Here is a 15,257-nt window from a genome sequence, read left to right as displayed (position 1 = left end):
ATGAATAGAGATTCAGAAGGCAGAGGCAAGATGTCATGTCTGATTTTAACATTCATATCATTATGAACAAATAAAGCAACACCACCACCAATTCTAGTTGACCTATTTTTAGAGAAAAAAGTATAGTTATGTAAGGAGGGAGTTGGCGAGTTATCATGTAGCCATGTCTCTGAGAGACCTACTACTGAGAAATCAATGCTTAAATTGTCTAACAGACGTATGAGTGGGTCTACTTTAGTTTTGATACTTCTAATGTTCAGATGAAAAAAAGAAAAGTTAGTATTGGAATCATTTGTGAAGGTTGAAATAAACTTGTCACAATCATAATATGAGCAGTTATCAAGAGTAGTTGATCTCGAGTTTAATTGATCGATTAAATCTGCTGACTGCTCATCAAAATTATCAAGGTTATGAGTTAACTGATTAAAGTTAGGTAGATTCAAATTACACTATCAATCATTATACAGTTGAACAATTAATATTATATATAATGTACATGACGTAAAAAAAAATAAATAAAATAAATAAAAAATAAATAAATATACATACATAATTAATAAAAATATGAATATATATGCAAGTTCAGATAAGATAAAGCCTAGAGTATAGTTACTCTTCGAGTTATCAAATCTTGTAGGGGGCGAATCGGAAATTGTTGGGATGCTGTCTGGGCAACTTATATTAAAAAGTTGCTGTCAATGGTATTTCTGTATTCCAAAGGGTAATAGTTACAATGTAAAAGAGATTTTGTCGTGTGGCTCTTTGCATGATTAAATATTGTATGGCCCAGGCATTTTTGGGCTACTGTCTGGGGCAACTTACAGGATAAAGTTGCTGTCAATGGTATTTTTGTGCATCCCAATATGTAACAGTGACAATGCAAAATGAATTAGCCGTGTGGCTCTTCGCATAATTAAATCTTGTATGGCCCAACGGGCATTTTTGGGCTACTGTCTGGGGCAACTTACAGGATAAAGTTGTAGTCAATGGTATTTTTGTATCCCAAAGTATAATAGTTACAATGTAAAAGGAATTGTGTGGCTTTTTCCCATGATTAAACCTTGTAGGGCCCAACGGGCATGTTCTGTCGACTGTCTGGGGCAACTTACAGGATGTTGCTGTCAATGGTATTTTTGTGCATCCCAATGTGCAACAGATACAATACAAAAGGAATTAGCCATGTGGCTCTTGACATGATTAACACCATTTTTAGTGGTCACTTGGGGCTACTGTCTCGGGCAACTTACAGTTGCTGTCATTGCTGTTTTAACATTGTATACACATATGGGGACAATTTCCAACAACTTTTATCCGTGTGGCTTTTCACATGATTAAGAGTCGATTTTTTACCCCTCCTATTTAGTGTCCCCAGGGAAAATTTACAGGATATGACCCGGCAGAAATATTGATTATTGAATCTTAGCTACTGTATATATCTACATAATCAGACCATTAAACCTTTTGTGGCTTTTCACATGAATACATTTCACATATCATTCCACAAATCATACCTCGGTCACACCTTAGGAACATGTAAATTAGCTGAAATATGCAAATTAATGATTAAAATATAGGGTATACTGTAGGCCCTACCCATAGAACGCCAACCACTAGTTGTAGAGAGCTAATTATTTTTTCTAAATTGTTCTTATGCAACATTTTGTCCAACCATAAGTGCTAGTTAGCTGAAGTATGCAAATCAACTGAAATATGCAAATTGTTTTATTAGTTATCCGCTTGGTAGAGCGGATAACTCCTTGTTACTGTATGGGATCAAAATTTTTTTTCTGTATTATTCTTGGATCCTTCCTTCCTTTTTGTGAGTCGCGTTTCTCTAAAATGTGTAAACATAACATTTCATAACTTTGACAACATATGGGCATTTACGTGAAGTTGTGCACCTCCTATTTTTGAATGACGTCATAGTTGCGCAACGTGACTTACGCGCAATTTTATGAATTTCAATGATTGATTATAGATTAAAAACCAAAAGTCATTTAGTATTGACACTTTGACAAAATTTAAGTCATATCAGGGGCAAACTTTCTACGGATTAAAAATGGTATGTTTCACAAGAAGTTACGCGCGCACGTGCATTTAAAATTTCAAAATGCGCAAAATTAATTTCTAATCAACTTTTTATGCGTTTCTTGTCATTTTGAGCATGTCAAAAATTCCCACGGGCGCGCAATTTTTTACGCACGCGGTGCGCACGTATCGTTAAAAACATATTTTTTTCTCTTGAATTATATTTTTCAAGTCTTTCCTAGTAATTTTGAAAACAATTTAGACCTTTTCCAGTTTAAATAACGCCATACGAACACGTTGAATTAGACAATTCGTGCGCGTTTTTTATGAAAAAGCTTAAAAAATCGTCAAAATTATGTCTTTTTTTAAACAGTCATAGTTTCTAAAGTAAACCGTGAACCGTTTATTTTTATTACAAAATCTAGAAGTTGATGAGTTGTAGATATCGGATCATGCATCGATAAGGCTAAAAAAACATTGTGACGTCATCGTATGGCCACACGAATGTAAAATATAGGATTTTTGTCTCTTTCGTTATTGCTCATCACATTCAATGGAGCGCATCACGCTTATCTGTATTCCTTTTTCTCCTAAATTTATATATTGTGTAGGTCAATCAACTTTCTTTAGCATGAGATAAAAATATTTTAATTTTTATGACGTCATCATGCCTAAAAATTTTAATTACGTGGGTCATTAATTTCATCTTTACAGTAAATTTCAATCTGTAATAGCTCGTAAGAATAAAATGTGATAATCACGATTAAAACGTTTTCTGGAAGCTATTGGATTGTAGATACGAATTCATGTAAACATTTTGCCAATCGGATGTTGTGACGTCATCATATGTCCAGTTGAATAAAAAAAGTCGTATTTTCATATTTTGCGTAATAGTTCATCACATTTAAAAGGGTGCGCATCTATATTTTACGTATTCAAATTTCTTCTACACGTTAATATGTTGTTCCTGAGATAATGTCCTCCAGAAATTGCTATTTAAGTGTTTCATTTTGATACCGTCGCCATGTTAAAAATTGGAATAAATGGCGGGTCCCGTAATTTCACCTATTCTACACTGTATGTAATATGTATACAGATTATACTGTTTGCATGTATATACTATATGACACAAATTGACAGAATTCAGCACTAACAGCATATCATATTCTTCAGTTCTTGTCATAATGCCATAATCTTTATCTGTGTGCAATATTCCAACGTATGACGTGCACGTGGCGTTTGTCGTTGTGCGGATAACTAACTCGTCAAAGTGACGAGTTTCATGTCTAGTTCTTAATTGTTCTTTAATTCCGATTATTATGGGTTTGAATTTTAATTTTTCAAAAACTAATATATCCACTTTCAAGCGTAAAAGAGGGCGCCGTGCTGGTCGGAATATGCGGAAGCAAATACTTGTCCAGATCGGAAGAAGAGTAGATAATTATAATATTAATGGTGAGAGAGGGCCTAGCATTCTTGTTCCAATTTTGTGTAAAGCTAAACTTAGTAGGTCTAACATTTACCCCAGTGTTTTTCTGTGTAATGCGTGCTCGTTATGTAATAAGATGAATGAATTTGAGTTAGTTTTAGCAAACAGTAACATTAATATTGCTGGTATAACAGAATCGTGGTTTCATTCTGATTTTTCTTCTGAGTGGCAGTTCAGGGTTTCTCATGCATTTGGAATGATAGAAGTAATCGCGTTGGCGGTGGTGTTGTTCTATATATTGATGAAGTATATGATTACGAAGTTGATGATGCATGTCCTATTGATCTTGAATGCCTATGCGTTGATGTTAAAATTAACCTCTCTTTCTCCATCGTCACTATTGTCGTTTATTACCCACCTAACTGTAATCGGAATCAACAGCTTACAGAGTTCTTGTGCTCAAGAATTGACTATTTTCGTAGTGTAAGGGATAATGCTGCTTTCATTATTATGGATGACTTTAATGACTACAATATTGACCCCCTACTTTATCAAACATCATTAGAACAAGTAGTAGATTTTCCCACTTGCGATGACGCATGTCTTGATAAAATTCTAACAAACATCTCTGATCTTTACCAATCCCCTTTAAAACTCTCCCCCCTGGGTCGCAGTGACCATGCCTCCATTCTTTTAAAACCTAATTTTATTCAAAAGAAACCGGTAAAGAGATGGTTGCTGGTACGCCGTCCCTTGAAAGACTCGTCCATGCGTGCATTTGGCCAAGTTATTACTGGGATTGACTGGGATGATATGGTTCATGAGGACGACAGTTCTGAATATTTAGCTGCCAAATTTGAAAGTGTGCTTAAAGAAACCTACGAAAAGTCTTTTCCTTCAGTAGTTATTCGTGTCAGAGACAATGATAAACCTTGGTTTAATCAAAGTATTAAAAAAATGATTGAGAAAAGACATCGTGCTTATCGAAAGGGTAACCAATCAAGATACCGTCACTTTAGAAGGCTTGTTCGTTCAGAAGTAAGATTGGCAAAATCAAATTTCTATAAAGAATCTATATCTTCTCTTAGGAAAATTGAGCCCCAGAAGTGGCACAAGAAAGTGCAGAGGATTGCTGGAAAATCAAAACCGCAATCTGCACTTCTTGAACCTGGTTGTGACCCTGATGTTGTTGTAAATGTTGTCAACAAACATTTTGCTAGGATTTGTTCTTTTTTACCTGCATTAGATTTGCAAAATTTACCTGCCTTTCTTCCTTCTGTTAAGCCCCCTGTTATTTTTCCTGGGCAAGTTTTTAAAATATTAAAGGGCATTAATGTGAATAAATCAAGGCATCCTCGTGATATACCTCTCTGATTAATTAAGGAATTTGCCTTAGAGCTTGCCCAACCTCTCGCTAAAATATTGAATTGTTGCCTATAGGATAATAATTTCCCATCTATCTGGAAGAATGCCATCATTACTCCTGTACCCAAAAAGCCAAAGGCTTCTACACCTAATGAACATAGGCCTATCCATCACGCCTGTTTTTGGTAGAATTTTTGAGAGGTTCCTTTCTGATTGGATAGCTACTGATTTCAGACCTCTTATGGATTCCCAACAGTTTGGAAATGCGAAGGGTTCATCACCGACTCATTACCTTGTACAACTCTGTAATAGGCTTCTGTCAGGATTAGATAGCTCAGGAATGTATGGTACTATTTGTGCCATAGACTTTAGTAAAGCCTTTGACCGGGTCAACCATTCAATTCTGATTGACAAATTAATTGGTCTTAATATCATGCCCTCTCTCATTCCAACGGTGTGTAGCTTCCTCTCGCAAAGAAATCAGTGTGTGCGGTTGGGCGGTTCAGTCTCAGCGCCAGAACCAATTTCGTGCGGAGTGCCTAAGGGTACTAAATTAGGCCCAATCCTATTTACTATCATGGTTAATGATTTGCTCAACAATGTACCTGATAGATGGAAGTTTGTTGATGACCTGACGATTGGCGAGGTGATTTCAGTACAGAGACCTGAAGATAGTTCGATTCAAAGCAACCTTGATGCTCTTTCCAGTTGGTGTGTGGAGAATGATGCAACACCAAATCCTGTAAAGTTTCAAGTCATGCGTGTTCATTTTTTGCGTAATGTTCCCCAATTTGAGCCATTACAAATGGATGGTGTTATACTCGAAGAATCCCAGAGTGTGAAACTTCTTGGAGTGCATCTGCAAAGTGACCTCAAGTGGGACATGCAGATTAAAGAAGTCGTTTCCAGGGCATCACGTCGTCTATATATGCTATACATTCTGAAGCGTTTTGGAGCCCCAAAGGATGACCTGGTTTTCACTTTTACAACATACATTCGTCCTTTACTTGAGTATGCCAGTCCTCTTTGGCATAGCTCAATCACCAATAAACAGAGTGATCAACTTGAATTCATCCAAAAGCGTGTTGTAAAACTTATTATTGGATATCAAAACTATGTTAGTTACGCAAAATCACTTGAAACCCTCAAGTTAAAGACATTGCAGCATATAGACGTCAGGTTCTTCTTTATAACTTTGGAAAGGGGCTACTAAAGTCGGATCGTTTTAAGGAATGGATCCCCGAAAAAGAAAAGCCGACAAGGTGTTTGTGTAAAGTTAATAAGTTCGATGTGCCACGATGTCGGACTAAAAGACTTGCTGCCTCAACAATTCCAAGTGTTATTGGACTCTTAAATAATGAATAGATTTGGACAATTAATCTTTAAAGACATTTCGGAGAGTATGTTCTATTGTCTCTTTGTCAAGTGGTTGTTTTATGCTTTAAATTTTTTTTTTAAACTATTTATGGGCCTATAAAAATGTGATTTATAAGATTCAATTTTTTAAATTTGTAAATATATAAGAATTTGTAATTATTAATATCATCCTTTGATTGATCTTTGTGCAATTTTTATAGTAATTTTTAGTTTAAATGAATTATACATATATATATAATTGGTGTATAAAAATAATGTGATTAATAATATTAGTCTCTATTTGTAAATATTTAAGAATTTGTAATTATTAATCTTATCTTTTGATCTTTGTGCAATTTTTATAGTAATTTTAAGTTTAATGAATTATACAGTAATTATTACTGTATCATAGGCCTTAATGTGTTTTTTCTTCGTTTAACTTTGTTTTATGTGAATTATTATTTTCATATGTAAGCTCTTCATTTCAACTATGAGTTGTATTTTGAGGCTTTTTATACCGATTAAAGAAAGAAAAGAAAGAAAGAAGGGTAAAATATAGGGCAACTGGTTAGCACCTCATTTATAGGACCTGAATTCTTCATTATACTATAGATCGGCTTTTAATGTCCAAGACTCGTATACATACAGGAAGATTGAGATAGCCAGTGTGCAGAGTAATCAGTTTATTTTCAGATCAATGTTTTTGTCTTTCCAAATAATGTTTAGCTACTTATTCACTGTCTCAAGCTCATGCCCAGTGGCTTCGATCTTGATTGAGATTGGCCTGTAGCTTTTGGTCATGATCTTTGCTTATTCGTAACTGATTACTATGCCACGCCTGGAGGATATTACTGTCCAGGTTCATCGTCAGGGCAAGGTCCTCTTCACTACCGTCTACTCTATTGATGTTATCTGAAAAATGGAATTGTCATTCCCTCAGAAAATGGTGTACACTGGTGTTTTGCAAGAGCTTCATTCATGATGCGTTCGAAGAAGATATTAAAGAATGTAGGCGAAAGTAGCCAGCCTTGGGGTAAACTGATGTATGATGAAACCATTCGCCAACATATTCTTGAACCACTAGTACATATTTGTGACCTTGGCATAACTGCTAGATGGGGTGGATCCTCTTGTGTCTGCCGAAGTTTTCTTTCATCTATAAAAGACTTAACCTTCTACTGCAGTCAGCAAGTGCAATAGGTAAAAAAAGTAAACTTAGTTGGAAGATGCCTGAAATCAAAGAAGGAGCTGTTTTGGGCTTATTCATAGTGCCAACGCATCAATTCCCCCACTCCAGTGGTAGTTTGGACAACAATGTCAACACAAAGGTGTCAACTTGAATTCAAAAGAATGGGGATATGTTCAAGCTAAGGATCATCTTGAACCCTTCCCAGCAGATTTACCATCAGCTCCAAATTCTCTTCTAAAGGTTATTCAATGCGATTGAAAAACTGACTGCAATACAAGAAACTTTAAGATGTTTTGTCAGGTCATAATTTTTTGGTATGCCTAACTAGTTCATACATAAAAGCTGGTCAGATTATAAGGTTTCACTGAAATGCATTTTTTTCTATTAAATCAGGTTTAAGAACTATACATCTTTCTCAAACTTTTCCCTTTTTTGAGAAAAATGGCAGCCATTTTGAACTATATTATTTACCACCTTGAATTTTTTAAAGTTGAACAATTTATTTGTATTATCTCCAATGATAGTTTCTTGCAAAATATATGTTTTAATGACTGTGGTTGAACAAATACTTTATAAAATCGGATGCTTTAATACTATATTTGGGTAAAATTGAGAGAAACAGCCATTTTAGTTACATGCAATTTAGCAATTTTTCTTCATCTCGCTTTTTTCTCCATTTTTTATATGTTGTTCAGATTGGTCTTAGGAAGTCCTACAACAAAAATAAATTCTGTTCTAATCTTGTCTAGGTCAAACTGTAGTTTGACCGGACTATATGTACATTCTGAATGCGCCTGTGAAAATATTAACTCGCTAGTATCAGTGGTTTCGAGATATTGGACGAAAGTAATTTCACCCGCTTATTTGCATATTTCATTTAACTTGTACTACTAATTTGCATACTTTCGATATGCGAAACAAAGGTGTGATAATGGGAATTACAAAGCGGTCCTATGCAGACTATTGGAAGCCTGTATTCGAGTCATTTGAGGGCAAAACAAAGTCTCTACGGACATTTTAGCGAAATTATGTATGCAAACATTGAGAAATGGGGTCGAGGGTTAAATGTTGTACTTCTTGTCATTTTTCCGTAAAATGAAATTTTAGTTTTTTTAATATTTTTGTTTAAATTTTTTTTGCGAGGTTGAAATTTCAACATACAGTAGGCATGTCATAATTTCGACATATTATTTTTGTTTTATTTTGTTTTTATGCTTAAGCAGTAGCTTTATATTTATATTCATGTGACAGGACTAAGCTTTCCTAAATACAGTAAGTGTTCAATCCACCAAATGTCAATAAATTAACGATAACTGCTAAGAAACTTTCATACAAAAATATCTCTCTATTAGAAATGCATGCATCAAGTAAACATATAATATTGCAACTGCATTAAAGTCATTTTATGAAGGTTAAGCATACTTACTTAGATTTACAAACTTGTAACAGCAGAAAGCAATGCCAAGAATAAACAGCACAGCAGCAACACCCAATACAAATACCTGTATCATTTCAATACCTTTTCCTACAGACAAAGTATACAGTACATCTGTTAATTTTTATAAAGATAAATAAATTATGATTGCATCTTTTTATTAATTTTAGTTGACTACATAAACTGTGTCTTTACTGCAAACGACATGTATTATAGTCCTGCGGTACGTACATTTAAAATCGCCATTTTTTTACGCTGAAATTATTGTGTATTTGAGAACTATCTGTGGCACGACCTAGATGGCATATGCAATTATATAAAAATATATCTTATTTAAATAATAATGAAATATTAAAAACAGTATAAGAATTCTCAACAACAAGGTGTATATCCAACAGTCTTTATTTAAATAATTCCATCATACTGTAAGTACTGAAAATTAAATTGCTTTTTTAGATTTATTGTAGGTTTGTGATTTAGGACAGGAGAATAATCCACAAAAAAACAGATTTTTTTTTTATCAATAATCAAAATTAGATTTTAAGTTTAAAATGTAGTGATTTTTCATTTTATTCATTTCATTTCATTTATTTCGTCTTTTTATAAATAATAAAAAAACCAACAGGTCACAAGGTACAGAGAATTTTCAGATTCTCAGAAAAAAACAATCAATATGAAATGAATTGATGATTTTTTTAGCGAGTTATAATACAGCATGTTTCCAGTTCCCAGAGAAGGCTGAAACAACTATCAATTTATATTTACGGGTTCAAAGAGACAATGCAAATGATAATACTTTGCAGGAGAAAGGTTCACAAGAGAAAAATGAAAATAAGAGACTTCAAAAATTGGTTATAACCTTAATACATACATACATACATACATTTTTTCAGTTTGTTCTTTTCAACATACTGAAGTTACAGAAAAATTCCATCATAAACAAAGGCTGCTAAAACATTATATATGGCATATATCTAGTTCTACTGATGGTTTTAAAAAGAGAACGCCATTTTGATTGTTACAATATTATTTAAAACAATAACAAGGATTTTTATGTAAAAAGAAGGAAACACAGAATATTACTGAATGTTCAAACAAAATAAAATATAGACTGTACCTTTACATCCTTTAAAATAATATGTATCATTCATTAAACCGTTATTCACAAAACAAGAAATGTTTTCTTCTGAATTACTGGAACTTAGCAGAACAATAGAAGTGCCTGCTCCACTTGAAAGAACTTTATTGTTTTCAAAGATAGTTACATTGGGTAGTGGATTGCCCTTGGCAATGCAAATGATATTTTCTTTATCACAGTTCATCTTTTCGACATAAGCATCTAAAAAACAACAATAATTACAGCAATCAACAGTTTACCATTTTTGCATTTTTCATTATATGGTTTAGGAGGAAGAGTTTATGATGAAAAATTACAGCCATATATTGTAAAATCTGTGCCAACAAATAAACTGAAAACATTGAAAGTTAAAACACTACTATAGTGAAGAGATATTGCCAAAATAAGGAAGAAATATAGAGCGACGTTCAGCAAACTTAGTGAATGGGCGAGGTAGCTTGAGAAATTAAAAACCTAAGGCTTAGCCGGGTAGTGGACTCTCTTTTGCTTCACTGGGGTAGTACACAGCTGGGTGGTCGAGTCTTAGTCCCGGGAACCGTATTTTAGACTGCAAAATAAAAAGTGTGTGGAATGGAAAGATACATGGAAACAAAAGATGAAAAGTTCATGAAAACTTTAAAGATTAATACAGAAAAACACTGTTCTACTGGGTAAATCGAATCCTAAGAAGTTTGAAGATAAATCTAAAATATATTTAAATAAGTTGAATATTTCCATGGGCAATTGATTCATAACAAAAGTACAAAGCTCAGTCTGACTGACAATTTGATTTTTTTTTTTTTTAATTACAGTTCTTTCAGGAAAATAATTTTTTCCAATCCAATTTTTGGTCAAAACAATTATATGAAATTAAAATATAGCATGATATTCAATAAAAAAAAATTTTATATGTGGCACATGCAAGCGAAATCGGACATAAGTCGCTTTTGTAGATTTGTAGAAACAGCCAAAAACATTAAAAGGCTGAAAAATTACATTTTTTTATTTTTACAGAAAATGATAGCTGAAACAATATATATTTACATTACCTTGGTGTTTTTCTATTTTGAGACAAATAAATAGATACATTTTAACATTTTGTTTAGTATGTTGGTTAAAAAGATGGTGTAAATTATGTATGATTTTCATAAAACCTATCATGTTTTATGCTTAAATTGAAAGTGTTCCATTGGGTTGATTTTAATGAAATTTTGCATAATAATAGAACAAGGAATTAAGGAAGGTGCGAAGTTCCATTGAAATAAAACAATTAGAATACCCTTTTGCTAAGGCGTAAACTTACACGCCCTGTTTATTTTGTTGTTGTTTTCATTTCCTATTACTTAACTTTAAAAGCATTTTAAGTTTCTCAAAACACTGATTGTAACAACCAAAACTTTAGACTGAGATATCTCTGGAAGTAGACATGGTATCAAGATATTTTTTTCAGCATTTTAAATCTTGGATTATGTAGTTTCAGTATTTGTGGAAATCTCAATTGAAAATTCCGACTTATGTCTAGTTTCCCTTGCAGATGCCACATATAAGAGTAACACTGAAAAATTAAGGAATAGGCAGCTCATACATGTAACAGTTAGGTTACTACACATCATAGACCCTTTAACAGTTGCCACACAGTAATAGTATCCAACATTGTCTTCAGTCACTTTGTCAATGTAGTAATAACCTTTTCCAACTACACCATCATCCTTCAATAATGTATAAGTTTCTTCTTTGTTGGAAACAGATCCGTGACATTGAAGTCTCAACTTGCGACCTTCAAATGTACTATTAAGATACCATTTTGGATCACAATCTTTATCTGAAAAAATGTTAAATATTATTAAATCAATTAAGAGCCATTGTCTGTAAAAATCAAAGATTTGGTGGCAGATGTAAAAAAATGGATTTCTCTCAAATTTTTACCATAAATAGACATTTCAATAAAAAGCATATCTACAACATTCATTTTTAGCCTTCGTTGCCATGACAACGGTCAATTATCCAAATTTTGATGTTTTTGCCATTTTTCAGATTTCCTATAGTAAAAAAGTACAAACTTGTATACATATTTTAACCAAAAATACTTAAAGTATACAGTTTTTGTTTATAGCAGTGTAAACAACATGTATTGAGTTCCATTTAATGTAGAAAAAAAAAATTTACAAAATGGAGTTTGGTTGATACCATTATTTTAAAAAGGGGTGTTTTTAAAAAATATTTTTAAACGTACCTATAACTTCCAAAGTGGTGTTTTTATATCAATGAGGTTTTGTAATTTGATAGTCAATAGGTTTGTCAACAATAATCACGAAAAAAAAACTGGAGTAAATTACGTACATAGGTTTTGTGTTGCCAGGAAAATACGGAAAATACAAAAAAATACAAACAAAATATCAACAAACAAAACACATGAAACACAATTTAAATATGGCTAATCCAATAATAAAATAACATGTGGCTTGTCATAATGCTACTAGAGTCATACGAATAGTTTAGATAAAATAGGAGAATGTGTTGCCAGGTTTATTTCAATTAATTGCCAGAAAAACAGTATTTTGCATTGAAATATTTAGTTGAAGGAAAATAATGTTAAACTTTGAAATAATTGCATCAAGGTTTTTATAAATTTTTACATCTATTTTGTGTAAAGAGATACAGAAAGACCTCCCAAAAAGTCTGACCTTGTAAATAGGTCATTTGAGGTCAATGGGGTCAGAATGCAAAACAGGACAGGTCCCCACTTTACTACAACTATTAATGTTTAATCAAAATTTACAAGATATTTCATAAAAATTCTCAACAATTTTCATGTTTTACTTATAGTGTTACCATAGCAACCATTTCTATGTGTAACTAAGGAAAGTAAAAGTAAAAAAATGGCGTTTTTATGAATACAAAGAATTGATTGCATTTGTAACTTTTTTCAATTTTACTTCTACTGCATTCTAATAATCTTAAGTGATGACAAACTTGACCTTGTAAAGTCATTCATTTTGAGGTCAAATGAGGTCAACATTTTACCATAGTAACTGTTTCAATGCGTAACTAAGAATAATTGTTTTTTAAAATACAGTTGAACCTCCCGTAAGTGGCCACCCTCGGGACCTGGAAAAGTGGTCTGCCGATGAAGGGCCAAAATCACGTATTATGGCTATGCACGATATCCTTAATGAAACGAGCCTCTCAATTTTCCAGCTAATTGTATTATTATTTATAATCAGGTGATTTAGTATTTTTTAGCATTTTCATACAAATTTTAAAAGCTTTTATCATATGAAAAATGGTCGGTCAAAATCTGTGTAGTTTTCTCATCTCTTCACAGCAATGTTTTTAAAACCTCTTCGAAATAAAGCTAATATATAAAGAAATACAATAAACATGGACCTCTAATTCATAGATCACATTGTTCGGGTGGCCGCTTATGGGAGGTCATTTATCATACAAAAAATCTTATTTTTAGTATAAAAAGGTGCCCGCAGCTGCTTACGGTAGGTACCAAATGCACTAATTAGATAGGAAGAACAAACAGGCTTTTCAAAAAGTGCGCCCGTTAAGGGAGTTGGCCGCTTACGGGAGGTGCCCACTGTAAATAAAATATGAGGTTTTCATGAATAAAAATAATCACAGAAGAAAGTCCTTACGAATATGACCTTGTGAAAGGGTAATTTGAAAATGCTAATAAGGCATGCCTGCTAATATATAATTTACAAATTTAAATTTGTATAAGATAAGTATGAAAAATCTAAAGAATATCTCAATTTTAGTTACCATAGTAACTGTTGCTATGCATAACTAAGGGAAATTAAATAATTATCAGATAATTATTAATTAATAATTACTACTGTATCCAACCATCACAGTAAAAAAAAATATAGAATTTAAAACCAATATTTAATATAAAGTGTGATATTTTACATGCTGACCTAAAATGAAATGAAATTCATTCATTTGTTATGTAGCATATCATTGACTTTTGATTGGTTCAACTTTGGGGAGGGGAAAGTGGTGGATCCAGGAGTTTGAAATAGTTAGGGGGTTGGAGGCGAGGGTCTAAAAACTTAACTTTATGTCCTATCTTTTGCATTGCAATGGAGGAGTTTGAATCCGTCTATTGGTTGGGGCGATGGTAGCGGCAGTGTGGGTGGTGCTTGAATGCATGAATTTGACAATAATAACACTCAGAATCTATAATTAAAAATATTGTTTTTTTTCCTCACAACACAACTAGAACTATATAAAACATTAAGAATTTTTCTGACCAATGAGTTTCAAATAAGATAATCAAAGAAAATAAAATGTTTTTACTAATACACCATGTTTTTTTTTAATAAAAATGCCTATGTTTCTCGCAACACTGCTTGTAGATTTTTAAATTACCCCAGTATTTTATTTTAGAAATCACTTATTAAACATTAGAACTACCTATTTGTAATAAATCAGCTAAAAAAAAACACCACTTTGGGCGTTATGGTGAAGTAAAGTTTAGTTGTATTTAACAATTTTAAAAAAGTGAAAAACACCCCTTTTTAAATAAATGGTATCTCCCAAAGTATGAAATCAAAAATTTAAAAAAAATATGAAACAGGTACACAATGCATTGTTATTATACATACATGTACACTAATTGTTTTTTATAATTAAATGAACAAAACAAAAATATCGTTCATCAAAGTAGTACCAATATCCATTTTAAAAAACCATAAAAAAGGACAAAATTTGTCAAAAACACAAATTTGGCCGTTGCCATGGAAATATATGTGTGAAATAAAAAATACTTCATATTTGATTTCTCTCAACACATATATAGCCATGTGCAAAATTTTAAAGAAATCCATTTTTTGAGTCTGCCACTATTTTTTATATTTCTTTGATTCTTACAGACAATGGCTCTTAAATGACAATAATAAATTAATCGAAAACAAATTCATTCATTTACAAATGAAGTTAATGAAAAAATTGTCAACTTCTACAATCCAAGTTTGAAGTTACTCTGTACAACAGGTTCTTTGCAATCACATGAAACTACTGAAATGTGGTTTGATTATACCTAAGTAACTCACAGTTAACACTCAGCTGTGTTTCTGGACTGTGTTTGTTTCCTACTTCATTACTTGCTCCACAATAGTATTTACCAGCTTCATTGAAAGTTACATTGGTTGAGTACTTTAATTGAATCCCTTTTGTGGAAGCTACTTTGTTATCATTCTTGTAAATTACAAGAAATGGTTCTGGGTAAGCCTCACCACTGGTGCAGACAATCTCCAGAGCATCACCATACACAAATTTGGTTTGAAAGTTATTTGTTGTTGGTGGATCCAGATCTAAACATTTAAGC

General features: G+C 32.6%; 1 protein-coding gene across 1 annotated transcript in view; it reads right to left on the bottom strand.

Moving 5' to 3' along the window:
* Positions 1-15,257, bottom strand: part of LOC144842674 (limbic system-associated membrane protein-like) — a 39,587-nt gene that overhangs the window by 4,395 nt on the left and 19,935 nt on the right. Inside the window, exons 3-6 of the mRNA XM_078699195.1 lie at positions 14,983-15,243; positions 11,505-11,741; positions 9,920-10,141; positions 8,794-8,892 (exon numbers count right to left, since the gene is read on the bottom strand). Of these exons, the coding sequence (XP_078555321.1) occupies positions 8,794-8,892; positions 9,920-10,141; positions 11,505-11,741; positions 14,983-15,243 (819 nt within the window). The remainder of the gene's footprint in view (positions 1-8,793; positions 8,893-9,919; positions 10,142-11,504; positions 11,742-14,982; positions 15,244-15,257) is intronic.

This window comes from Antedon bifida, chromosome 5 (genome assembly GCF_963402885.1).
Source record: "Antedon bifida chromosome 5, ecAntBifi1.1, whole genome shotgun sequence".
In the NCBI taxonomy this organism is placed as follows: domain Eukaryota; kingdom Metazoa; phylum Echinodermata; class Crinoidea; order Comatulida; family Antedonidae; genus Antedon; species Antedon bifida.
The sequence above is the reverse complement of the archived record's forward strand: the minus strand, read 5'-3'. Positions and strand labels throughout refer to the sequence as shown.